The sequence below is a fragment of the Leptinotarsa decemlineata genome, unplaced genomic scaffold (assembly GCF_025532065.1).
Source record: "Leptinotarsa decemlineata unplaced genomic scaffold, Ldec_3_MD MMD2_tig00078422_RagTag_RagTag, whole genome shotgun sequence".
Taxonomy (NCBI): domain Eukaryota; kingdom Metazoa; phylum Arthropoda; class Insecta; order Coleoptera; family Chrysomelidae; genus Leptinotarsa; species Leptinotarsa decemlineata.
The window spans coordinates 11,096,919-11,123,236 of record NW_027412747.1 but is presented as its reverse complement, the minus strand read 5'-3'; the positions used below and the strand labels follow the sequence as shown (position 1 = coordinate 11,123,236).

At 34.8% G+C, this 26,318-nt stretch overlaps 1 protein-coding gene across 1 annotated transcript in view; it reads right to left on the bottom strand.

Annotated features, from left to right (window-relative positions):
- The window catches only part of LOC111515053 (pikachurin), a 314,492-nt gene that overhangs the window by 221,057 nt on the left and 67,117 nt on the right, over positions 1-26,318 (bottom strand). The window contains 2 exon segments of the mRNA XM_074186004.1: positions 6,212-6,595; positions 13,527-13,643. Coding sequence (XP_074042105.1) covers positions 6,212-6,595; positions 13,527-13,643 — 501 coding nt within the window.

Sequence of the window (26,318 nt, the reverse complement as noted above, 5' to 3'; positions counted from 1 at the left end):
ACAATAAGATATACAATAATACAATAATAATACAATAATGATATAATAAATGGTACAAGTTCATAAGTGAACAAGTAATTAGAACGACGGTATACATTATCAAACATACATCTAAAAATGTAAAATGTAAAATTAGGTAAATTAAATGTTAATTTATTAAATGAATAAATAACTATAGGCTCTATAGGAAGGCGGGTGATCTAGGCACTAGTGCCTGTTTTGTCGATCATTCTCTATATATTTTATGCACCTCCATGATATGGATATCAACTGAAAGGATTCATTGAAAAAAAATTCAAAATAGCGAAAAACAATTTCGAAAATCGGCAAACTTGGGGATAGTATGGTGGTGCTCGAATAAATGTTGTATAAATCGTCCGTGCAACAATAACGCATTTTTCCGGTGACAAACGAAAAATAAAATATTCATTGCCAGTAAATAAACATGTTTGAAAACAAGAAAGGAAATTCTATACATAGATGTGTAGATCATGGAAACAAGTAACTTTCAGTCACAAACTGGAAGAAAAAGCCCCCCTGAAATTGCTGCTCTCATATAAACATTGAATTGCACGAATGAAAAATTTTTTAGAAAAAAATAAATATATATATACAGAAAAAACACTTTTTTTCACTCAGTTTGTATTCCAAACGTTCATTATGGAAATGAATTAAATATCATTCACCGGATTCTTACACAATATACTGAATGAAAAGTAAAAAATTTAACTTACACGGAACATTGTCATCCTCACTGGTAGATGTCGATGTTTCGCCGTAAGACACTTGCCTTAGGGGTATTCAGTACCAATCTCGACAATATTATGAGAAATAAATATAGTTTAAAAAACTGAAAAACACGCTTTCAAAAAACATCGAACCAAAAATTTAAAAATATTTTTTTAAATGAGCTTAAAACAATAACGAACAAAAAATACTAGTATTATTGTGAAAAAAGAGATGGGCGCCTGATATACAAAAAAATATGACACAAAGCGCCCACGATTTTTTCACAATAATACTAGTATTCTTCGTTCGTTATTGTTTTGAGCTTTAAACTACATTTTTTTTTATTTTTTAGTTTCGTATACTACAAAAGCGTCTTTTTCAATCTTTTTAAACTAGATTTATTTCATCTAAATTCTGGGATCAATCAGCCGTATATTGTTTAGAAAAATGACCATTAATATTTTCCGATTCTGAAGAGGAAGCTTGAAAATCAGCTACCAAGCCCAAGGCAGCAGGCGCGCAGAGGAGGGTTACAAATAAGGCAGCAGGCGCGCGTGTTAATAAAAAAAATACTTTTTCAAATGAAGAAATACATGTAAAGTGAGTTCGAATTATATCAAGGAGGTTACGTACAGGGCCATCTACCCGCGAATAGATCAAGCAATAATGTCGATAATTCTATCAAATACAGATCCCAAGCTTAAGAGTTACAAACAAACAAACATAAATAGGAGCTGATATGAAGCGTGTAGAAAAACATCAATGACATCATAAGGACATTCATTCGCTTATTTGATCAACTCCCAACCAAAAGAATCTTGTTTAAATCGAAAGGGTTATATTTTCAAAAGTGACTAATTTTTGGGAAAGAAAGTTTTTGGCTTTCTACTACTCCATCTTGATACAAAAAATGTGGGAATCCTCTGGAGAAAGAAAAGAAACAAATTTCAAAAGAAGTAACTCAATACACATATGTGTAGATTATACAGAAAAGTATTTTTCATGCACAAAATAGAAGAAAAACCCCTTCTGAAATAACTACTTCCATATATAAATATTTAATTACACGAAAGAAAAATTCTTTCGAAACAAATACTGAATTATACAAAAAACACTTCTTTCCACTCAGTTTGCATTTCAAACATTCGTTATGGAACTGAGGTTTTTTCAGAAGCAAATTCGAAAATAAATCCTTTTCTCAACAACCACTTCTACATGAACATTGATTACCTACACTTAAGGAAAAATCATTAATAATATTCATCAATAATTTCTCTAGCAATATTCTGAATCAATTAAAATTTAGAAATATAACTCGATGAATTCGTATAACCTAAAATTGATAAATGCATGATTTTGAGTTCAATATGATATGAAATATAATTTTGACCAACCACTGAAAATACAATTCTATATCTTGTGTATCACTACACATAGTCTTTACCCTGTTTTCACTCATTTTAATGTATGAGCAAACTCGCTTCTTTAAGCGATTTTGCTCATATTAAATATTTTGCAGACTTTTCAACCTGTCTTACAAAAAAGGGAGTTTTCCTTCTTGTTAGAAGATTGCTCGCGTTCAGCCTACTCCCAAAGAGGGCAAGAAAAATCTTTCAAATCACTATAGACCAGTCGCTTTGCTATCAATGATATCAAAAATCATGGAGAAAGTCGTGAATCATCATATCCTCAAATATTTGGAAGGCATCAACATCTTGAGCGATCATCAATATGGCTTCCGGAAACAAAGATCAACAGAAGTCATTCTATCGTATGTCACTCATATTTGAAATAACGCAATTGAGAAACATGGAGAATCAAGAGCTGTTGCGCTTGATATTTCTAAGGCCTTTGACCATGTGTGGCTTGAGGGTTGGCCTCTTTTTATTATTTATCAACGACTCATTGGAAAAAACCAAGAATCCAATATATTGCTTTGCTGATGACAGCACACTTGTCTCGTTATTCCATTTGGATTCCAGGACATCGGCTACGAAGGCACATCTTCACCGGCAGCAGGAGGTTGCATATCTTAATGAGAATCTTGAAGTGAATTCGAATTGGGGTGAAAGTAAACAGGTTCATTTCAATGCCACAACAACCAAGAAGATAACTGTATCCGAATCGGATATAATAATGTCTGGTCAGACAATTCTGCTTTCTGTTTCGATAAGTTTGTTGTGGGTTAAAATGGACACCAATATGTCTTGGCACGATCATGTCGCTCAAATTGCAAAGGCTGCTTCCCAAAAACTTGAGAGACTGTTCCGAACCAGAGAACTATATACACCTCAGCAACTTTTGATGCTTCATAAAGCTCAGATAAGACCTTCTTTGGTTCTCATGTATGGAACTCTGCTCCTAAACATACCCTGAAGTTGCTGGATTCCATTAAGAAAAGAGCCATCCGCCTGACGACACAAACATTACGTGCAACCTTGATAGCCTGGAACATCGAAGAAAGGTTGGAGATTTGTCTCTCTTCTATAGATACTTTCACGGGAGGTGTTCAAGTGACTTGGCATATTTGATTTCACCAAGAGCGTTACATATCAGAAATACGCGACGCACTCTGGCTGCTCATCGTTTTGGAGTTCAACTCAATACACCTCGAACTTCACTATTTGAAAACTCTTTCACCTCAAAAACTGCGTTTATGTGGAATAAACTTCCTGGGAATGTTTTTGCAAATGGATTTATTCTCCAGCCATTCAAATCAAATGTGTTGTGCTTGTTTTTTGTCCTTCAAAAAAATCTTCTGAATATGATTGCACTATACACAATAGTTGGATGTAAATTAATCCAATTGCTCATCTCTAAGGATCATAAAGTTCTCTTTAATATTAAATGCCGAATGAGTATCATAAATCTCATCATGTTCGATGAAATGAAAGAAGTTGTTAAAGACAATGAATTGAGGCTTGGTGATTAACTTCGATAAAGAAATTGGAGAATGACTGCTGAGTTGAGACTGAATACAGGACCCACGGGCTGAAACTCCCCAAAGATTTCCGAAATCACACGTCGTAAAAACTTCCCACAGGGACACTCCGATTGATTACATTTGCGTACTTAAGCTGCAAATTGTTTTGTTTTTTAGGTTATAGTTTTCAGGATGTGTTTGTTGGTCAATAAGATGAAGAATTTGAAACTGAAATATCTCCCAGGAATATCAGTCAGAATAAATATCTTTTGACGATGAACCCACCGAAAATATATTCATTGTTATCAGTTTATTGCCAATCAATATACAGGGCCCCTCAAAAACATCATAGACAGATTGAACATTTTTGTCAACAGTAAACAGTCGACGCTTGAAACTATTTTAAAATAATTGAACTAATCCACATGAGAAACAGTTTTGATGTTGATATCAGTGAAGAGCTCATAACTGTTTTGCATGATGTAAAAAAAATTCTTTGCAAAAAAATGAAATTTTTTGAAATGATATTAGAAAAACCAGATTTCATCTTCTTGACTAATTTTTTCACCTTATTTGTGACCTGATTTGACAACATTTTCCTAGCTGAAAAATAACGAGAAGATGTATGCAAAATAATAAAAATCATCTCAAATTGCACAGTTATTCAAGAAAAAAAATACTCAGTTCAATCTCAAAATCAGTTTAGCAGTGGTTGGTGTTTCCGACGAATTTATTTTGTTCTCACATATAGAGAGTGTGCATTAGCCAGGGGAGTAGTTGTTTTCTGATAGGTGTCAGTGGATAAATTTCGGATATGCATTTGGTTACCTCATTCACAGGCAAATGGGGCGATGACAAACCTGTTGTTTGTTGTCCGCTTCAGCCTAGTTCGAGGAATGATACTCTGAATGAATTCATATTTCAATTATCGGAAATCATCGACTTCATGTTGATGATACATACTACCTTGCACTGTCGAGTGGCCAAACAGTCCGAAACCGGTCTGCAAGTATGTTCCAATAATTGAAAATCTACTGAAATCTACTGCGGCAGTTGTATCGCTAACAGCATATGCAGGAATAACTTCAGTGAAGAATCCTGCACTGACACCTATCGAATATAATCCAACGCCCTTCGTGGTATTAGTTAGGGTAGTAGTTGTTTTCTGATAGGTGTCAGTCCATTAACCTACAGTGTAGGGAGTTGAGACTGGCTCGAAAGAAATGTTCTTTCAGATGATTTGAATTTCACTCTTGGTAGTGTAGTTTCAAGGAATATGGCACTCTAATCTCTTTGTGAGTAAAGAGTAAAGAGTGAACCATTTTATGTATTTTCAACTTTTACTCACCTTATGTGCATAAAGTATGTTTCATATAGACAACACCACCAAAAAATGATTGTTTTTGTGTTGCATAAATCAAAAGCCATCTTAACTTTCTCAAAATAAGTTAGGTGGCTCCCAAATGACGAACTTTTGTCTTGTCTGAGAACTACCGATGTCATATGACGCATGATTTTGGGAGAGGTAATTCTTTCTACCTTTTTCCTAGAACCGATGTTCAAATATGCGCTGCTCAGCAAAAGAGGTTACGTATTGATCTAAATGAAAAAAAAAGCAAAATAAAAGAATGATTACCTTACAAAGTAAAAAATGTTTCATTCATCTCATGAAAATTCCAATAATAATTTTTTATAGAGTATAACTAAGTTAGTCTACTCAAATCATGAAATAAAATTTTAATTTTTGATGCCACTCTTTTCGGCGCGAAACTACTCTTACCGGCCAGACCGATACTCCCTTTCAGGATATCGGCAATATGGAAGTTCACAAAGTATTAATTTTTATAAAACCTTTGAATCTTAAAAGAAGACACGAGCCACGAATATTATTGGCAAAAGGGGGTTGTCAAAGTCGATTTGTTGCAAAGACAAATATCGATCTCGACCGTCGAACGAAATTCTACTGTTTTCTTTCTCTACCGTTATCACACTGCTGTTCAGATCTACCAATAATTTCATCATGGGTGTTAAGAGTGGATGGAACACGAATGTATTAGTGGATTCTACTTACCATAAAGAAAAAATCCGAATATGAGTTAGCAAAACAAAACTCGTCTATTTTTGGGAGGTCTATTCTATTAATCATCTTCTAATGATCTTATAGATACATAAATGACTTATTGATGAGAAGAGACGTCAATGCTTACGTGTTCTCAGATTTGTGCCAACCACAGCTGATGATATAGATAGATGATATAGAACAGTTCTGTTTGGTAATGGATCACTAATGCTGTTTTTTAAGCTCTGTTTGTAACTGACTTTCTCACAATCGAAATTTCCAAAAATATTAGAAGTCGAACCGCATTCGCTGGTCGATATCGAAGCTTAGTCCATGCCACAAAGCCTGTTGATAACAACAGTACATTCTTGGTTCAGCCTAGCACCACCGATGATACCTATGGTGAGTTGAAAGAGTACTGGCTGGTATTTAATCGCCACGACTTTGTTTTGGAGCTCTAGTTGCAGCCATTGAAAAATATAAAAATTCTGATTACTCACCAACATCACACCTCTCTCCGCTCCGTCCGAGCGGACACAGACAGGAAGGATCCTCTTCAGAGTTTTCTAAAGAACACCCTCCTCCTGGACCGCAATCCAAAGGACACGGCTTCACAGTAGCTATCGGTTTAGTCACCCTAGACTGAGAACCATTGTAGGTCAGCTTTTGGTCGAGCCTTGGAGCTTGGGTGGTATAATTCAGTCTGTTCGGTGACGTGGTTGTTGCATTTGGGGTGTATTGAGGAATTTCGTTAGAATCTGTGGTGGCGTTGGAAATGGAGAACTCCATGGCGTCGATAACGGCGTCTTTTTGGTAGATGATGTCTTCCACTCCAGTGAGTTGTGAGTCTTCTATGGACGGTGGTGAGGCTGTAGAGTTAATTTCTGAAAAATGAAACAGAAATTTCCATTGGTTGGTGAGATATCAGTTATTTCGGTGAAAATATGAGTTGTAGTGATTTTTAGCCACGTAGAACTCTCATATGTGTTGAATTTTATTTCTGATGAACATTTTAGCTGCAAAATATTGGTCATTTGATGGTTTCTGTAAGACGCCTACAAATAAATCAAAAGAGTTCTGAACAATTTCGTTCATAATAAGATGTATATGTGACTGTTTTATAAGGACGATTGTTGGGGATTTCTGATTATGTTTTAACCAAATTTCAGGACGTTGCCAAAAAAAATATAGTTTCATAGAATACATCTGGTTTTCACCCCAATCAATTCCTCCAAATAAAATTTTTGATTCGCTCAACTTTTGAGATATGATAATTATTTAGTACCTCAGAATGTGTTCACTTTATATACATGAAGGATCAAAATAGATCCTTCATATTGACTCTTGTCTAATTTCCACTAAAAGGATTTGGAAAAGCTGAATACACTTATTTGAATTAATGAATCGAAGAGGTTTTGTATTAAAGTGTATAATATTTTAAAATTCTTGCAAAGCGCTTTCGACTTTCGTCATCATCAGTGCTCACTTGTCAGGCAACAGGAAGTATCAAGATAAGTGAATTGTACATTGTAATATTTAAATCATATAAAACAAAATAGGCTTATAGCCAAGAAAATACATTTTTGGATTCAGGCCATGTGGTTCAGTCAAAGTATCTTATCTTGATACTTCCTGATGCCTGACAAGTGAGCACTGATGATGACGAAAGTCGAAAGCGCTTTGCAAGAATTTTAAAATATTATACACTTCAATACAAATCCTCTTCGATTCATTAATTTCCACTAGTTATTTTATTTTACGACTGGTTTCGGGTTTTATACCATCATCAAGTATAAAACTAACTAATACATTTCAAATTTGAAAACGGAGTTATATAGGGAGTTTGTAGGTGAGCTGGAAGGGAAGGCAGTTGAATAAACAAGGGTGCCAACTATAAAATTCAACACTGGAGATTATAGAAATCACCGGGGTTGTCAAACTCATGGATTCAAGAGTGGAGATCTACATAAATCGAGTTGAGGATATATATTTCGGGTTTTTGATTGATTCATTAATTTCTAGTGCTTCCAACAAATTCATTTTCTTCCCTTTATTACTTGTGTGTAATATTCTGAGATTTTCTTTACTTATCTTGTGTTTTGATTCTTGTAGATGTTCATACATTGTGGATTTCTTATCCAAACAGACTTGTTCATGGAACCTTATGTCAAAATTTCTACCATTGTGGCCTGTATATACTGTAAAGCATTCTCCACACTAGATCTATATATACCTGATTTTTTTATCCCGTTTGAGTTTTGCATTAAACAGAATTCTGCCTAAATTATTATTACTTATGAAAGCTGTTGTTGTTTTTTATTTAGAGAAGTAATTCTAAATATTTTCTGACCCAAAACCCAAACGACAATATCAGATATATGAAGAATAGAGTGTGGTGAATGTTCTGCAGTATATATAAGCCAAACCGGTAGAAATTCACACAAAAGGATCCATGAGCACGTCTGTTTAGACAGAAAATCTACAATGTATGACCATCTACAAGAATCAAAACACAAGACGAGTAACGATAATCTCAAAATCCTACACAAATATAATGAAGGAAAGAAAATGAATTTGTTGGAAGCCATGGAGAACAATGAATCAATAAGAACCCCAAAATATATCCCTCTGAACGAACAACTCGATTGATGTAGATCTTCACTCTTGAATATATAAGTTTGACGCCCCCGGTAATTTCTATAATATCAACTGTTGAATTCTATAGTTGTCACCCTTGTTCATTCAACTACCTCCTATTTCAGCTCACCTAGAAACAACCTATATAACTTCGTTTTCAGATTTCAAATGTTACAGTAGTTTTACAGTACCGCACTGTCAGCGGCCATGGATATCCTTCTAGATCTACCTCCTCTACACATTTTTCTGGAGAGAGAGACTAGATGGACTGCATATAGACTTGTGCACATTGCCAATTGCACCAATCAATTCAATGCAGAGTGCAACAGACTGTTGGTTGACATTGGAAGTCACAGCATTCTGGTTCTTACCTCTGACTTTATGCCTCCAACTATCAACTACGAACTGCCTTATGAAGTACTGTTCTCGAGTAGAGAGGACTGGATCCTCCTGGAGAAGGAAATATTGAGAGCAAATAGTTGTTGGTTCACAGATGGATCAAAACCACCTTCCGGTTCTGGTGCAGGTATTTTCAGTCGCAGGCCCAGGACAGAGATATTAACCTGCCTAGGAACCTATGCGACTGTATTTCAAGCGGAAATTTACTCTATTGAATTGTGTGCGGAGAGATTGGAAGAATCCAACCTCATATATGAGTCAATAAAAATATTCTTGGACAGTCAAGTGGCTTTGGAAGCTCTTGGCTCCTACAAAGCAACATCTAAACTGGTAGCTAATTGCCAAAAATAGATTGTCTCTGGTCTGGATTCCTGGTCATACTGACCTGGAAGGCAATGAGGCTACTAACTAAGTTACAAAGGAGGATGCTGCAAGCAGCTTCATCGGGCCAGAATCTGTCAATGGCATCGCTTCAGGCAAAGATTGAACACCTGGATGGCAGGAAGATTTATGGACTTCTGACTGAGTCTTTCAGGATTGGCTCACTCCAAGGCATTTATTCACCCTCCGTAGCTTGATAACAAACAGTAGGGATGAACTTCGATGTCTAACAGGCCTTCTTACAGGTCACTGTCATTTGAATCATCATATGCAGAGACTCGGACTGTCAGAAGACAGTATGTGTCGTCTCTGTTTCGAAAATGATGAAACAGCAGTGCCTGCCCCACTGGGAAACGAATCATTAAAATGATCATGAATTTCCACAAAATAAACAAGTCATCAATTGCACAGATCCTTCAGACTGTTTCACAAAAAAATATCAAGAGAGTACTTTTGGAATAGTTACCAGATAGACGACGAATATTTGCTGCTAAATGGTGTTCAATGTCAGAGATTCCAACAGAGAATTTGAAATCGATTTTAAAATCTGAACTCCAACAGATACTGGATAATTGATTATCTCACCAAACTGTTCAAACATAAGTTCACTTCTAAATCAATAGGTTGAACCTTATACTCCTCTCAAATTATTCATGAATGAATGTGTAATGTGATGCTGGTGGATGGAATGAAAAATTTGTGTATGCTGTGAACCAACTGACGGAAGTGTCGGCAGAACTACATTGATTGCAGTGAATTGTATTCATCATTATCATTTTTGAGAAAATTTCGTCTGAACTTTTCAATTGTTCCTAAATGACTCTTATTTTTATGTATACTTTTACTACACATCAGTCAAGTCTTCGAACCAGAATCGGAAAAGGTCATTAAGGATGCTTCAAGAAATTCAGAACTGATTTGCGTACTATAAACTTCATGGCAAAGAACAGTTTATTCACAATTTGTATGATAAAATTATGGGCTACGAGCGCAAATCAAAATTATGGAAACAGCATCTTTTGCAGAATAGTGTGTCTAACTTTCCATATTTAGAATTATAAAACGTTATTACTCCTCAAAAATATCCATAATATAGAGACATTTTAATCAACAAATTCCAATTACAATTTCAAACGTTCAAAGCTGAGAAGACAGTGGTTTCCATGCAAATGTTTTTCTCGCCTTTTAATATTGATGTGGATACAGTTTCCGAAGACTTTCAAATGGAAGTGATCGTCATGCAGAATAATACCGATTTGAAAAATGTATTTTTCTCACTAAAAATTGAAAATTTTTATTAATCTCATGTGAGCCCTGAGAAATTTTCGCTTTTGACGAAAAATGCAAAGTAAATGATGTTTCTGTTCGGAAGTGCGATCCCAGCAAACAAAATGATGTAAAATTGACATGAATGTTACATAACTGATGATACGTGTTATGTAACTATGTTACGTAAAACTTACATCCCTAGTATGGCGAAATGTCCGCCACAAATACAACCTGATTTTTACGTAACATTAATGTCATTATTTTACATAAATTTTATATAATTTCAGTGAGTAAATATAAACAAATATAACACTCGCTCGCAGAAAAACTTGGAATGATTAACTGGAAAAATCATCCTTCAAAAACCAAAATTTCCCGACCAAAATCTGCCTCCACACTTTTAAAAAATTTTTAACCATGAAATTAATAAAAAATGATCACCTATCAGGAATGAATGATGCACGATCAGGAAGCTGCGTACGTGTAGCTACCCCATCAATTCCGGCTGATATTGACCAGCTTGTGTCGAAAAAACAGTGCCAAATTTCTCTTTAAGAATTTCAAATAAATTCGTTTTTATTTGTTTGTCTTTATTTTGCATTGAAATTTGTATACGAAATCTCAACTCTTTTTGAATTGCATATTTTCCTATTCTAATGTTTATTACTATTACTTAATGTGCGGCCCGTCGAAAAAAAAGGTTGCTCATTCCTGTTATAAAGCATATTGCCTTCATCTATTTGGTAACAAAATAGAGAGGTCTATACTTGAATTGTTGCAAGAATTAAATTCCATCTCCCCCACATCAGCTGGAAACGACATCCATATTGACATTTGAACATTTTTTTCGAGTCCTTTCAGCTTTCCAAATCTCCTGGAGAGGATGGAATATTTCCAGCTCTTCTTCAAAACGGACTGAAAATAACTTTACCTATTCTCATAAAATTGTATAGAGCTAGTCTTGTGTGGAACTATATACCACACAGTTGGTTGACAGCAATATATACCTAAAGTTGGTCGGAAAGACCAAACCCTAACTCGGTACGGTCAATCAGTCTCACATCCTTCCTGTTGAAAGGACTTGAGAGGATACTAGACGGACGAATAAGGAGGGTGGCATTATATGTAGCCCATCTGAATAATCACCAGTGTGCATATAGAACCGGTAATTCGACAGATTTAGCATCAAACAACCTTGTAAACGAAATTTTCCAATTCCTTGACAAGAAGGAGTTTGCGGTTGCTGTACTTCTCTATAGTGCAGGAGCATTTGACAATGCTTCACCTGAATCTATAGGTTCGTCCCTGGCTAGGAAAGGCATAGGATCGACCATAACTGGTCGAATCTATGCCATGCTGGTAACAGAACTGCAACTACGACTCTTCAAGGCGAGGCCATTAGGTTCAGGGTCACCAGAGGCTGCCCTCAAGGTGGGGTACTATCTCCCCTTCTGTAATCACTCCTGCTGGATACCCTCGACAGAAGAAAAGTAGATATGCAAGATCATGCAGATGACCTTGTCATCAAGGACCACGTGGAGAAGGGTTGCCTCCAAAGAACGTGGACGATTTAACGCCACTTTTCCTCAATGTTGAGGTCATTCCATTTGGAACAGAGGTGAAATATATTGGCATTGTACTTGATAAAAAACTCACCTGAAACGCACACTTGGAAAAAAGTTTACACAAAGTCAGACTGTCCCTATAGACATGTCGATGAATTTGTGGTAAAACTTTGGGTTCAGGTTCCAAACTAATCTATTGGATTTATGTGACGATTGTCAGACCAATGAGCACTTATGGAGCAATTGCCTTGTGACCGAAGGGTTCAAAGAAAACGGCTGAGGCGATGCTCTCTGGCTTACCGAGACAGGCTAGTCTGGCCATCAGTGGTGCCATCAGTACCACACCGTCAGCGGCCGTAAAGATCGTTTTCAATTTACCTCTTTACATTTGTCTAGAGGAAGAGGCTAAAAGAGCTGCATAAAGACTTGTACACATTGCCAATTACACAAATCAATCTAATGCAGAGTACAACAGACTGCTGGTTGACACTGGAAGTCGCAGCATACTGGGAATGCCTTATGCCTCCAACTATCAACAACGAACTGCCTTATAAAGTACTGTTCCCAAGTAGAAAGAACTGGATCCTCCGGAAGAAGCGAATACTAAGAGCAAATTGTTGTTGGTTCACATCTTAAGGTTCTGGTGCAGGTATTTTCAGTCGTAGACCCAGGACAGTGATATCAACCTGCCTAGGAACATATGCGACTGTATTTCAAGCGGAAATTCATGCTATTCAAGTTTGTGCGGAGAGATTGGAAGAATCCAACCTCATACACAAGTCAATAAAAATATTCTCGGACAGTCAAGCGGCGTTGAAAGCTCTTGGATCCCACCAAGCAACGTTCAAATTGGTAGCAAATTGCCAAAAACGACTCTCCTCGATAGAAAGACAGCTTCATCGGACCAGAACCTGTTATTGGCATCGCTTTAGGCTTTGCCAAACAAACATTGAACATCTGGGTAGCAAGAAGATTTATGGACTTCTGGCAGAATCTTCCAGGATTGGCTCACTCCAAGGCTTTTATTCACCCTTCAAAGTTTGATACCAAACAATTGTTGGACTTACAGTAGGGATAAACTACGATGTCTAACAGGCCCCCCCACAGGTCGCTGTCATCTGAATCATCATATTCAAAGACTAACACTGTCCGAAGACAGTTTGCGTCGCCTCTGTTTGGAAAATGATGAAACAGCAGAGCGCGCCACTATGTGCCTGCCCCGCTGAGGACAGAATCAGATTTTCAGAGTTTGGCGGATCCGTAGTCTCACCATCTGATCTGAAAGACCACTCACCATACAAACAAATCGGCTTCGTTAAAAAGCTGAGTCGAGTGTGAGTGTGAATAGGTGTAAGCCACAATAAACCGGTGCGGTGGAGGATCGAATAGTCCCACTCACTTTTGACCTAACCCCACTTAACACAAAACTTTGACCATCCGTTACATTTTTATCCTGGTAATAATATTCACTTTCTTTGTCGGTAATTACGAGAAAAATTAAGTTTTGATATTGGAAATTTGTCCCCAGTTTCCAATTGGGTTTCTTTAAGAAGTTGATTCTTACCATAGCAACTATACCCATCCTCCCGGAGAATGAAGCCTTCTTTACAATCGCATTCATACATTCCATCGTGAAGTTCATAGCAGAGTTGCTCACAGGGGCTCTTTACGCCACATCGGCCTGAAACAAAAAAAGCACATTTAAGACACGCGTTATAGTTAATCGAGTATAAATTTTTCACTTGTAATACTAATCGATGAAATTTAATCGATATAAATAAACGTTGGACGATTGGGTTGTTAGTACTCGATTATATTTGAATGAAACAATGTGTTGGATTGATGAAGTTCGATATACCACAATGGCATCACAGGCGCGTTATTTTACAAAAATGCTCCAAAATCTTCGACAGCAAAAAAATGGTATATATAAAATGAATGAAAAATTTTACAGATATCTTAAAGTTCCGGAAGTCAAAATATGTCTTCATCTTCAGAATTGAAAAAAATAAATGTCGGCTTACAGTATATACGACGTCAATTCGAATGGCATAAAAACTGAATAGTTACCGAACGTCGATACAGTTGGCATACTCTAGTGAGAGGTAAGAAATTCATACGAGATCTAATCATTATTTTTATGTGGAAGGTTGTATAAGTTAACTAGTAAACTTATCAGACCCGATACTTAGTCTTTCATTCAGCTGTTCGGACTGACTTTTGAAACATTCGATGTAATACCAAGTATTATGTGAAGGAACTCAGAGTTTTTCAACAACCCTGATTTTTTTCAAAAATAATGTTGACTGTATCGGGGACGTTTGGAAATATAGCGAACCAAAATCTGCAAGTATTAGAATTAAGTTATGCACGATTAAAGAGAACGATATCCCGGCTGATAGGAAACTTATATTTGCCAAGTTCTAGGATATGAATCTTATTCTTTCCCAAAATACAGCTAATCGACAGCAATTATATGCCTCTGCAAAAATCCGCCCAACGTCAGAGACCAATTGAAATTATCAACAAACACTTTATTTCATGTATCACCAATTCAACAATCCAAATGATTCAACCCATTTCAAAATAATTAAACAGTTATTTTTCTATTTATTAGTAATCTGTAATAGTGAATACGTATTTGGTACATTTAGGTGATACATGAAACAAATTGATTGTTGAAATTGATTCGGCACTGCGGTCGAACGGATTATTACCGCACTATCACCAACAGTGTAGATGTATGTGATGATATAGTTTACAGTTCCTTGAAAATTTTCTCGACGTCAGCACCAAACCAAAATTAGAACTCTAATAAATGTTAATAAAAATGGAAACGGCATGCCACTCTGTTTTACTATTCATTAGTAATATGTAATAGTGAATTATTTTGACTTTTGCATTTAGCTGATACATACAATGAATTAATTGTTGATACCTAATCTCATCTCTGCGCTGCGGTCAAACGCAATATTGTCGTATCATCATTAGACAATCGCGTTCCCACACAGCACCAGATATTCATGGAATATTTCCTGTATGTCATAAAACTAACGTATATATTCCAAATATTCATAGAATATTCTTGGAATATATACATGCCTTTAGAATATTCATAGAATATGCTTGAATGAATGTGGCAGGATTATTCCCGGAAGAATGTGCATAGATTGTCTATAAATGGAATATTTCCCCTTGAATATTCCAAGAATATTGTCGATCGAATATACCATATGGTATATTCTTAGAATATATCCCCACGGTATATTTTGGAATATTCTATACAATGGAATTTTGAATTATCTTATAATAACGTATTCAAATAATTCAATATTATTGAAAACAAAAATATTTGAAGATCTTAATCGAATGCATAACCTAATGTATATAACCCTGATAGTGTTAATCAATTTTTGAATTCCACGCGAAGATTCTGGATGAATTGCTCCAACAGCAACTGTTGGAAACGACAAAAAAATTTTAATGGGCCAATAAATGAACCAATTGCATCAATAAATTGGTTAATTCTCATCCTATTTGTCTTTTTGTATTTGAAATTATTTAATTACAAAGCGAAAAATCCTGGAAACAGAGAAATGGGGAAGTGAATAATTGGAGTAAACGTTTCTCATTGGTCAATTGAAGTGTAGCGCGCGACAGTCGAATAAGCTCTGTGAGAGCGGCTGTCCCTTAATGCTTGGTACCTTTGCGTTAAATTCGCCATTTGATTTAACATGGCGGTTGACGTGGCAGGTTCGCGTATGTAATGCATGGTGTACTGGAGTTATTATCAAAGTATAATTCTCTCACGTTCAGTGTACCATTTATAATTTGGGGTTGTCCAATTTGCAGTACAGCGAATAGTTTGATTTTGGATCTTCAAACAGGAGAGTTGCATTTATTCAGTCTTTAAGAAAAGTAAGTAAAATGCAATAGTATCGATAGTAAAGTCATGGTGATTAACCTACTATGCCTCATTTTAGGCTCGAGGAGAGTTGGTGTGTGGGATTTGTTGGTTTGACTAAGTACATGTTTGAACTAGAGTGATTTCAGTCGTCTATCTTCAATAGAGAAAAGTAAGTGAATGAGACATTCTTTTGTATCATTTGTTTTCATAATTTTTTTCACTCGTTTTCAAGATAGTATCAATTTGCCCAAAAGGAAACAGAGTGGTATCTGGTAGAGGCAGGTGCGCCAAGGAACTGAAAACGTAATGAGTACTTTTCAACAAGACAATGCAAGTTGCTCTCCAAGTCATAAAATGTTGTAAATGTTCATGAGTAACCTATGGGAAAAATATCTATTTGATTTTTATTCCAGTTTTATTGTGCCACTTTCAAATAGTGATAATGAACGTTAATGTACATTTCGTTCCAGGTATTACTATTGAAACATTGGCTGATGCATTGTTGGACAAATATAAGAAAAACTATTCTGGGAGCAAAGTTTGGATTCAAGTAAGTGAAATTCATTGAAGAACCCATCATACCACCCATTTTAAATACTTCATTTGTGGGTTTATTTTTCGAAGTGAGAAACCTAACCTAACCTTACCTAACCTATATCTTGATGTAATACATTTTTTCTTTTTCAATGAAATGATTATTTATTATTTTTCAATTAGTGCTGATGAATTCACAGAGTTGTTATTTTAGTATATTTTTTAGTATTTATTCATCTGAGAGTAGGAACATCCTAATTTGAATACATTTCTAATATTTGTAATATGACAGTATTAAGGAATATTTTATTCAGTGAATAAATATTTTGAATTAGATTTTTTATTTTTAATATTGGTTGAAACGTCGAATATTTCAGTGAATATTGTTTTTTAAATATATTTGTTGATGAATATTATGTGTTTTATTACTTGTGTGAATCTTGCATCAAAATGCAATAGGTATATACATGCCTAATAGCACATTCTTGGAATATTCCAAATATTCATAGAATATTCATAAAATATATTTAAAGAATATTCTATGGTGTTTCCTTATTGTATATTCCTACAATAAACTAAGAATATCCTGAATATTTTATGAATATTCCTCGGGTTCTATTCCTGGAATATTCTTTATAGAATATACCTTACATATTCTAAGAATATTATAAGATATTCCAAGAATATTCCCAAGGAATATTCTTGAAATATATGAAAGGTTCGCCAGGAGCACTTCCAGGGAATATTCTCCAGAAGATATATATATATCCATGGCATATTCATAGCATAATACAATATCCTTGAATGTATATTCATGAAATATACCTGAAATATATATTGCTATGTGGGTTGCCAGATCTAATAGTTTTGTTTCTGCAAGAATTGGCTTGATGTCAGCACCAAATTGAAAATAACAACAATCATTTTCATTCACGTAAATATTATAATTAACAAACAATTTTATTAGTGTTTCGCAAAAACTATACCTACTGAACATTTTGGTATGACTAAAATTCACTTTCAAAAATTTCAACCAATGTATCAACAACTCACAACATTCCATCGAACGAATTAATTCATATAACATTGGAAAACAACTATCATTTGAAATAGAACAAATTTTGTGAAGAATCAATTTCAATGTATAAAAAAATCTGGTGAAATCTGTTTTTTCGTTAACCAGCTGTCGTCCCCCTACAATCGACAACTCTCAAAAGTCGAAACTCGTGCGAGCTAAACGATAGGAAGTGAAAATCGATCGTCCGGCCTTACGGTTCGTACCACCGGTTCACACAGCGGTCGATTGATTGTGTCGAACAAACCACCCACGTCAACCCACCAGGCTACCGTCCTTCCCGTTCAACCAATACATCAATCAATTGAATGAAAATAAATGAAATGTTGAGTTAATGAATTGAGGAATGAATATTCGAAACAATAAAAAGAAAAACGGCATTTCGTAATGTTTTTCGGAGAGTCAATTCTCTCAATAAAAGTAGACCTGGAACCCCTATCATAAAATGAATTCAGAACACGCATTCATCTCAAACACTCTTCTCAACACGCGTTTCACCATTCAAGTTGGCAACTTCATACAAACGGAAGTAACAATTGTTTTTTTTTCAAGGCTTGTAGTTTTTTCGTGTTGATATATCTTATATGTCTGATGGTTTTTAAAATAGTAATATTATTAATATGGAAAAACTACTTTTCGAGCCCTGAAGAAGAATTTGATTAAATTCGAAACATCGGCAAGAAAACAATTTTTTTTTAAGAAAAAATTGATTCTGTTACCCAACCAACCTTTTTTCAGAAACGAGGGTATGTTGAAAACTACCAATTCCATTTTTGAAATAGTACCTACTTACTTGAAGACAATACAAAACGAAAATGTTACATTGATCTTCAGAATGATTCAACATGTTGAGCAAAACCAGCCGCATTGTGATAATTTCCAAGATATTCATTTGAAAATTGAATGATTATATAAAAGACAGATATAGGTATGCCTTCGTAAACTTTTTAGGGGATCTATCAATATGTTGCGAAACGTTTTGTTTTCAATGAAAGTTTACACGGCTAGCACCACCGCCCTTGACTTATCACGGAAAACTTTGTCATATTTGGAACAATCTAAACGAAATATCAATAAACTGAATCACTCTGTTAATGGTGAGAACCGTATAATAATCCGTTCCATATTTTTAGAGTTTATAGTCCAGTCATTATAGTAAGTTCACCTCGGAATTCGAGATACTCAGCTGTAAGTCTGTAAATACTTGTATATTGACACCCTAAAAGTTGTCTCAAAACCTACATATGGTAGGGTGTAAGCAACTATTAAATTTCAAGGTCAAAGGTCACAAAAATCGGTTTTTTGCGCTTTTTTTGGAAATATCTCATTTCCTATGGGTTTTTTGCTATTTGTATTCATTATCAATATTGTAGAATACAAAATTCTCTACAAATTTTGTTTGAAAAAAATTTTTACACGGTGAACCGTTTTCGAGATAGAGGGCGGAGAGCACGCGGTCACAGCATCACTTCAACCGGTGCCTCCGGTCGAAAACGCGCCATATATAGTTGATGAACTATCGATAAATCAATGATTATAAATATTTGTCAATTTTTATTAACTATTATATTATATTTTATCATTTTTTCTCCTAACTTATCCACTTTTTATTCAGTATTAATTTATTTAACAACACTTACCTGCCCATGTAATTGCAGAATTGTTAATGAAAATATAGGAATTATATTTGAATTTTAACCTAATTAATATTTATAACTTCTTAAACGATGAAAAAAAAAACAAATAAATTATGAATTAATCTTTTTATTAAAAAATATCATTGAATACATTTATTTTTATTGAAAGTAAAGAAATGGAATAAAGGGTACAAAAACTACAATTTATAATTTTAATCATCTTCTTCCTCTTCATCGTCGTCTTCTGGCTGCTAGTAAATTTCAAACTGGTCTTCATTATCGTCTTCAACGACATTTCTCTCAAGTTCTTCCATGATTTCGGGGTCAAAGGTTCCATCTTCGTTAATGTCGCTCTGATATGGTAGAGCATTGAGACAAGCTTGCCCATTACATTGGCCACAAGCTAAAGAGCATTGCAAGCCCGCTTTCCTGCATCTGCATCGCGAACCACAATCACTCTTGCAGTTGCAGAAAATTGTATTTAGCAAATCTTCTGGAGCAGGTGGTAAAATTGTCATGATAGGCTCCAGAAAATCATTTCGCATTGCCCAACCCCATACCTGGGGTTCCAAATCATGTCCTAACCAAGTTTGAACTTGATAATATACACGGTTGAAATGTTGATGAGCAGCTGCACTTGTTGGTGGAATATTTGAAAGCTGCACAGGTTTATTAAGTTTTGTAGACTTGACGTAATGCATATAACGAAGATGATCGAGACTTTTCACAGATTTTGGAGCATTATAGACTGCCGATAAGGTTTGAGTTCCACTCTCTAATAATCTCTGGGCCGAACAATTTTCTTCCTCAAATGCTGCAGCTAGTTCATCCAAATTTGTCAGTTTCTCAAAAACTTTCAAAAATGATTTTTTCCCTTTTTAAAAAGCGCAGAAGTTGTGTCACAGCCACTTAATGCGTGCAGAAATAAAATATGTTTTCTTAGAATGAGGATAATTATTAAAACTTTTAGTCGAGTATATCTCCGTTTTTACATTACCTTTCCCAACTTTTTTAAAGAAAATTTCTTGTTCGTAAGACAGTGTACGCCCAATTAAAATGACAAGTAAATCAATATCTTGTCCTATTATAACTGCAGTTTTTTTAGACTGAATATCCGTCAAATACAACAATTATTTTAGAACTGTAATGCCTTTGTAAATAATTCATATATTTATCAAAAATAATAGAAAAAGTATCTTCTCTGCTCCATACAACATGATGAAGAAGAAATCCGCCATCAATAATGAACGTTTTAGTAAACGTTTATCAGTATTATTGAATAGATATAGATTTAATGCATGAAGAAAATGATAAAATATAATATAATAGTTAATAAAAATTGACAAATATTCATAATCATTGATTTATCGATAGTTCATCAACTATATATGGCGCGTTTTCGACCGGAGGCACCGGTTGACCTGAAGTGATGCTGTGACCGCGCGCTCTCCGCCCTCTATCTCGAAAACGGTTCACCGTATAAAAATTTTTTTCAAACAAAATTTGTAGAGAATTTTGTATTCTACAATATTGATAATGAATACAAATAGCAAAAAACCCATAGGAAATGAGATATTTCCAAAAAAAGCGCAAAAAACCTATTTTTGTGACCTTTGACCTTGAAATTTAATAGCCACCCTACCATATGTAGGTTGAGACAACTTTTAGGGTGTCAATATACGAGTATTTACAGACTTACAGCTGGGTATCTCAAATTCCGAGATTCTTACCTACTTTAAGCTTAAATGACTGGATTATTATCGTGCTCAGACAAACAGACAGGTAGGGAAGCAGGTAGACACAGCCAGGGCTGACTAATTTTTAATATATGTAGTGAGTATCGTACTTATACGATTATTTTACATAGAATTCTGAAATCATGTTTCATTATTTCTGTTTTGTTTTAAATTAAGGTTATACTGATAGTACTTACTTTTTATTTCTTCAAGTTGCCTTGTTTAACTAACTGTTATTTCCAATTTCTTTTTATCGAGAGATATATCACATATATTTTAACTTGTTTGTTTTACTAACGTATTCATACTTGTACCGAGAAAAACACGTTTTTTTTATTAACAGTAACCTCATGTTCAACTGAGGATTAAAATCCATTTTGTAATTAGTAAACAAACATTAATATTATTACTGATATTATCATTCATTTTATTCTTTTAATAATTCATTTCCATATCAGGTCACAATAATGCATGCGAATATTTCTGTACTGGGTATTTCAAAGTCTAATTCATCTTTCTTTTCATAGTTTTCAATGCTGATAACACTTCTCCAAGCAATGTAACCTTCAATATTTACCAAGTGTCGTCTATCCTGCCACTTGATGAGCCAGAAACACGTATCTTCGATTCATCTTTTAAATTCAGTTTTGGTCTACTTATTTTCTCCTTCAATTTGCATCAAAATCAAACCACTCACTCATCAAAAATCATTCTTTTTATGATTCACCCATTAATGTTTCTTCTACATTTTATTTCACATCATTCATTTTCAGTTATGAAAAATTCCAAGTACATTAGATTGAAGACAACAAATAAATCCTTCACAAAGCTTCGCCAACTCGATTGTTGAAATAATTTTAATCCAAGTTGATGCAGTTTGCTAACAAAAGCCTCACGATATAATTAATGACCTGAATAAAGCCTCTGCTCCACAACCCGCAATATGGTCGACTATATAGAGCAGGGCCGGCTTCCGTTATATAGTGCGGTCCATATGTATGGAATAAATTCATTTTCAGCGTTATTATGTACTATGTGAAAAAAACCTGAAACAGGTCGATTTTTATTCTTGAATTGACAATTTACAGTATGAAAATATTATCCCCCTCCAGCACCCCTTCTGAATTAGAAGCAACCAGAGGACTGAAATCCCTTTCCACCTTGTTGGAAAGGGATTTCAGTCCTCTGTTCAGCAATATAAAGTTTTTTAAGTTTATTAAGTTTATTCCATCACCAGTATCTCACCACTGGAATCTGTTATGTGATGGGAAAAATAAGTTAACTCGAAGAAAATGCAGGAAAAATAAAGTAGCAATTTACAGAGGCATGAATAGTTTACACGACACCGTATTATTATCACTGATATAACATACCGAAAGATTTGCAAGCAATTACAAATATTTGTCAGTTCTGCATATATCGGATTTAAATTGAAAAGTCATATACGCAATCCTCCGCAAGATGATGTTTATAGCTTGGGCATCAATAAAACTTTGAAAGAGAGAGAGATAGAAAGAGAATATATTTATTGTGGACAAAGTTTCATTTAATCTATAATACAGTAATTATGTTAAAACAAAGTGCATTTAAATTGATCAATTTTCACTCAATACATAAAATCAGTTTGTATATATAAAAACATATAAGTCAAACAGAGGGTACCGGCAAATAATAAATAAAAAAACAGTTTGGGTTGGTGAGAATTGAAATTTGTTCAAATATTTCTTAATCAAATACACTGCTTCCATTATAAAGAGACTACAATAGGTACTTGATAATATGAACGGTAAACTATTTTCAATGAAAAAAATCAAGAAACCTCAAATAACCAGGAAAGGAATTTCTGGCAAAAACATAACAATCTGCACTGATAGCAGACAAGCCCTACTAGCCTTGAACAGAAAACGTGTTACCTCAGGGCTAGTACCAGAGTGTCACCAAGATTTAGCCAAAACCTCGGTAGATAATTACATTATCCTGAGGTAGATAAAAGGTCACTACAGGAGTAAAGGGAATCGCATTGCCGACTCTTTAGCCAAGTAAGCGGCTGGACTAAGAATTTTAGGGACCTGTGGCAGCTACGGCCTGATGACTTCGACAATTGCGGAACTAGCTAAACGTTACACCCATGCTCAATCGCTAAAGAGATGAAATGAAATCAAAGCATGCAATCTTGCCAGGATCACTCTGGAAAGCTGGCGCCGAAAAAATATCTGGCGATGACCAGGAACAATCTACGCTTAACAGTAGGATTTCTGAGTGGTTACTGTCAACTAAAAAAACACCTCCATAATATGGGGCTAGTGGACACACTTCTATGCAGGATGTCCTACTCAAGTGTCCGGAGTTATCGTTAATAAGATAGTGTGTGTTCGACGAGTCTTGGCCGACACCTGCCGATATAAAGGAGACGTATCCTACTGACCTGTCTACCTTTCTGGAAAGGACAGGATGGACGATGGCTTAGGAAGACAATTCATCGGGAGGATATATATTCGGTTACATGTGGCCCAAGTACTGTGGGCCTACACACACCCTCTACAGATACACATCAGATACAGATTCACTAAGTATTTTTGTATTTAAATTTACCTGTGAATCGATTTCGTTTACATCAATGACTTCTACCGATTCATCTGAATGATTTTTGGCATTTTTCTGACCGTTCGCGATATACTTTCAGCAAGTTGGCAAACATAGAAACGCTATACAATATAATATATGAAAGAGTTATGATATGAAATTTCACTTACTATATCATCCTCAATGGCGGACTTCGAAGTTTCGGAATGAGACACTTGTCTTATTACCTCATGAGCACCTTTTTGCATACTGTTTAAGATGAAGCAATCATTTCATCCATAACATTACGACTTTATGTCACGGATGAAATAAATCTACTCATGTGATGACATTCATGTCCTTATTCGATTTATTCCCAGTCAAAGGAATCTTGCCTGAATTGAAACAGATATATTTTCAGGCGAAATCAGTTTTTAGGAATAAAAAATTGTGTGTAACTTCCAAAGGAAACAATTAAGACCAAAATAAACTCAACACGCATACTGTTAGATGAACTGAGAGAAAAAATACTTGTGAAACAGCTAGTTCCATATGAACATCGAATAATGAGAAAATCACTTTTTCCTATTCACTTGTGATGTACTGTTTGGAACCTTTGGTATTAATGAATATTACTGGAGTTCATTCTCAACACCAAACCGTTATTTCAACACCTCAATACGTGTTTCGATCACCAAGTGATCATCTTCAAGAGAAAGATCAAACTAACTAGTCACTTAGTTTGATCTTCTTCTTGAAGATGATCACTTGGTGGTCGAAACACGTGTCCAATGAGCGTTTGAATGTCATAACTTACTGTCATCTTGACATGACACTCCATTGTGAGCCTTACAGTGAAAACATTAGATAAAGTCGAAATATTATGATTGAAAAGAGTGATTCATCTTATAATTCTGGACTTAACTCTCTTCTTGTTGGATGGTAGTGAGTGCATTCTTTATGGAACGTTGAACATCTTGTAGAAAATCTCTACACCTCCACAAACTTTATATGAAAAATATATCACGGACATGTTTCGCTAACACAGTAGTTTTATCAACAGTGATTTGAATTCATTCAAATCACTTGTTCTAGATTATTAAGAACGAATGGATGACCGTTTCTGTCACCTTACTGTGTCACAATTACTGACCAATTTTTTGATAATTTCCAAGTGGAAAAGTTTCTGGGTTGGCATCATGCAGACTTATTTACTCGCATATAATAATTAGTCGTTATTGAAGCATCAAGTCCTTTTTGGGAAAACTACTATATATATCAAAACATATATATGAAATGGATTAAGGGATCTCTAAGTCAAAAATCAAAATGAATTGAACATATGAACAATTGATAAAGATAAGTGAAACATGTGTAGAAATTTTTTCATATGTTTCAAATTTTTATCAATTTATATATTTAATTCATTTTTACTGTCCTGAAAAAGCTTCCCATTAGAACTGAAACCTTGCCAAAGTAAAGCAGCGTTTTCATTTTTAATTTTGACAGAGATCCTGTTAATCAATTTCAAATTCGATCCTCACCATTGGGATCTGGGAAACTATGAGAGATATGAAGATGGTTGAATCAGGACAAAGTTGCGCATTTACCTGAATGTCAATGTCGTTGAAAACGTTTTGAAATTCCGAGTATATCCGGAGATATCCGGAAAAAACAGAAATTTCGGAAAATGGTTTTTATTTTTTTCTGGTTTTATTTTTCGAAGGATTCGAAAATAAATTGCACTTCCATATTGCCACTTTTTCCCTACTACATAATGGTTTTTCCGGATTTGCTATTGTTATTGTACAAGTCATTGAATTTTCGATGATACAAATTTATTACACATACGATAGAAACAGTGTTATGACATCGGAAATGACATCGGAAACTTGTATCCCGAAAGACGACAACCACATCGAACTATGTCAAGTTATTACATCAAAATATCACCGAGTTTGGTTCGTTTGAAAAACCAGTGAAAAAATACGGAAACAGAATAAACAATCAAAATTTAATGAATGATGGGTATATAAGGTATATTTGACATTGTGTCCTTTTCAATGGAAATAGAACTCTGAACAAATAACAATAATTAACTGAAATGACAAAACTAAATCACAGCAAATGCTCAAAATGCTGGCCTTGTTCATGACAAGATGATGAATTTGAAACACCCAGTATACACGTCAATATTGTTTGAGTGTTAGAGAAATTAACTTCAATACTTAAACAAAGTTAAGCCTATTATATAATGATAACAAATTCCTAATTCTCAAAAAAAGAAATCAATACCAAACCCCACATTCCCCAATGTGTAATCCATTTCAATTAGAAGTATCTGCAATATATTCATAAATAACGTCGCGTTTATCTTCATATCAGTATGCTCAGGTTTGAAATAATTCATTATTTCCATATAATTCACTAGAGATTCAGCAGTATTCATTCGCAAACCATATTAACGGCCTCCCATTCACTTGCAAAGTCCTGAAAACTCAATCTCTTAACCCAGGTGTGTAGGGGTAAAGAATCGTTCCTATTTATATCAACACCATCGTGCAGGTCGACAGGGCCGGTATAATTATTGTTGGAGGCGAATAATGTAAGTTTTTAAATTGAAAGATGTAGATATTTTTTGAAATATTTCATGAGTTTCCTTTTCAGTAGCTCATTATTTGGATGTGAATCATCACCGCATCCCTAACGAGTAGATTTCAACGTTAATGTGTTTCGGTATTGATTATTCAAACCGTTAGCATCCGGAGGATGCTTCGAAATATTTAGGTAATCCACATAAACCAAGATATGCCAGTAAGTTGAAAAACATGAAAGTGAATTTCAAAACTATTTACACAATTCAACATGTTTTAGTCACCCACAAAAGTTTCAAGTTGCCAACTAT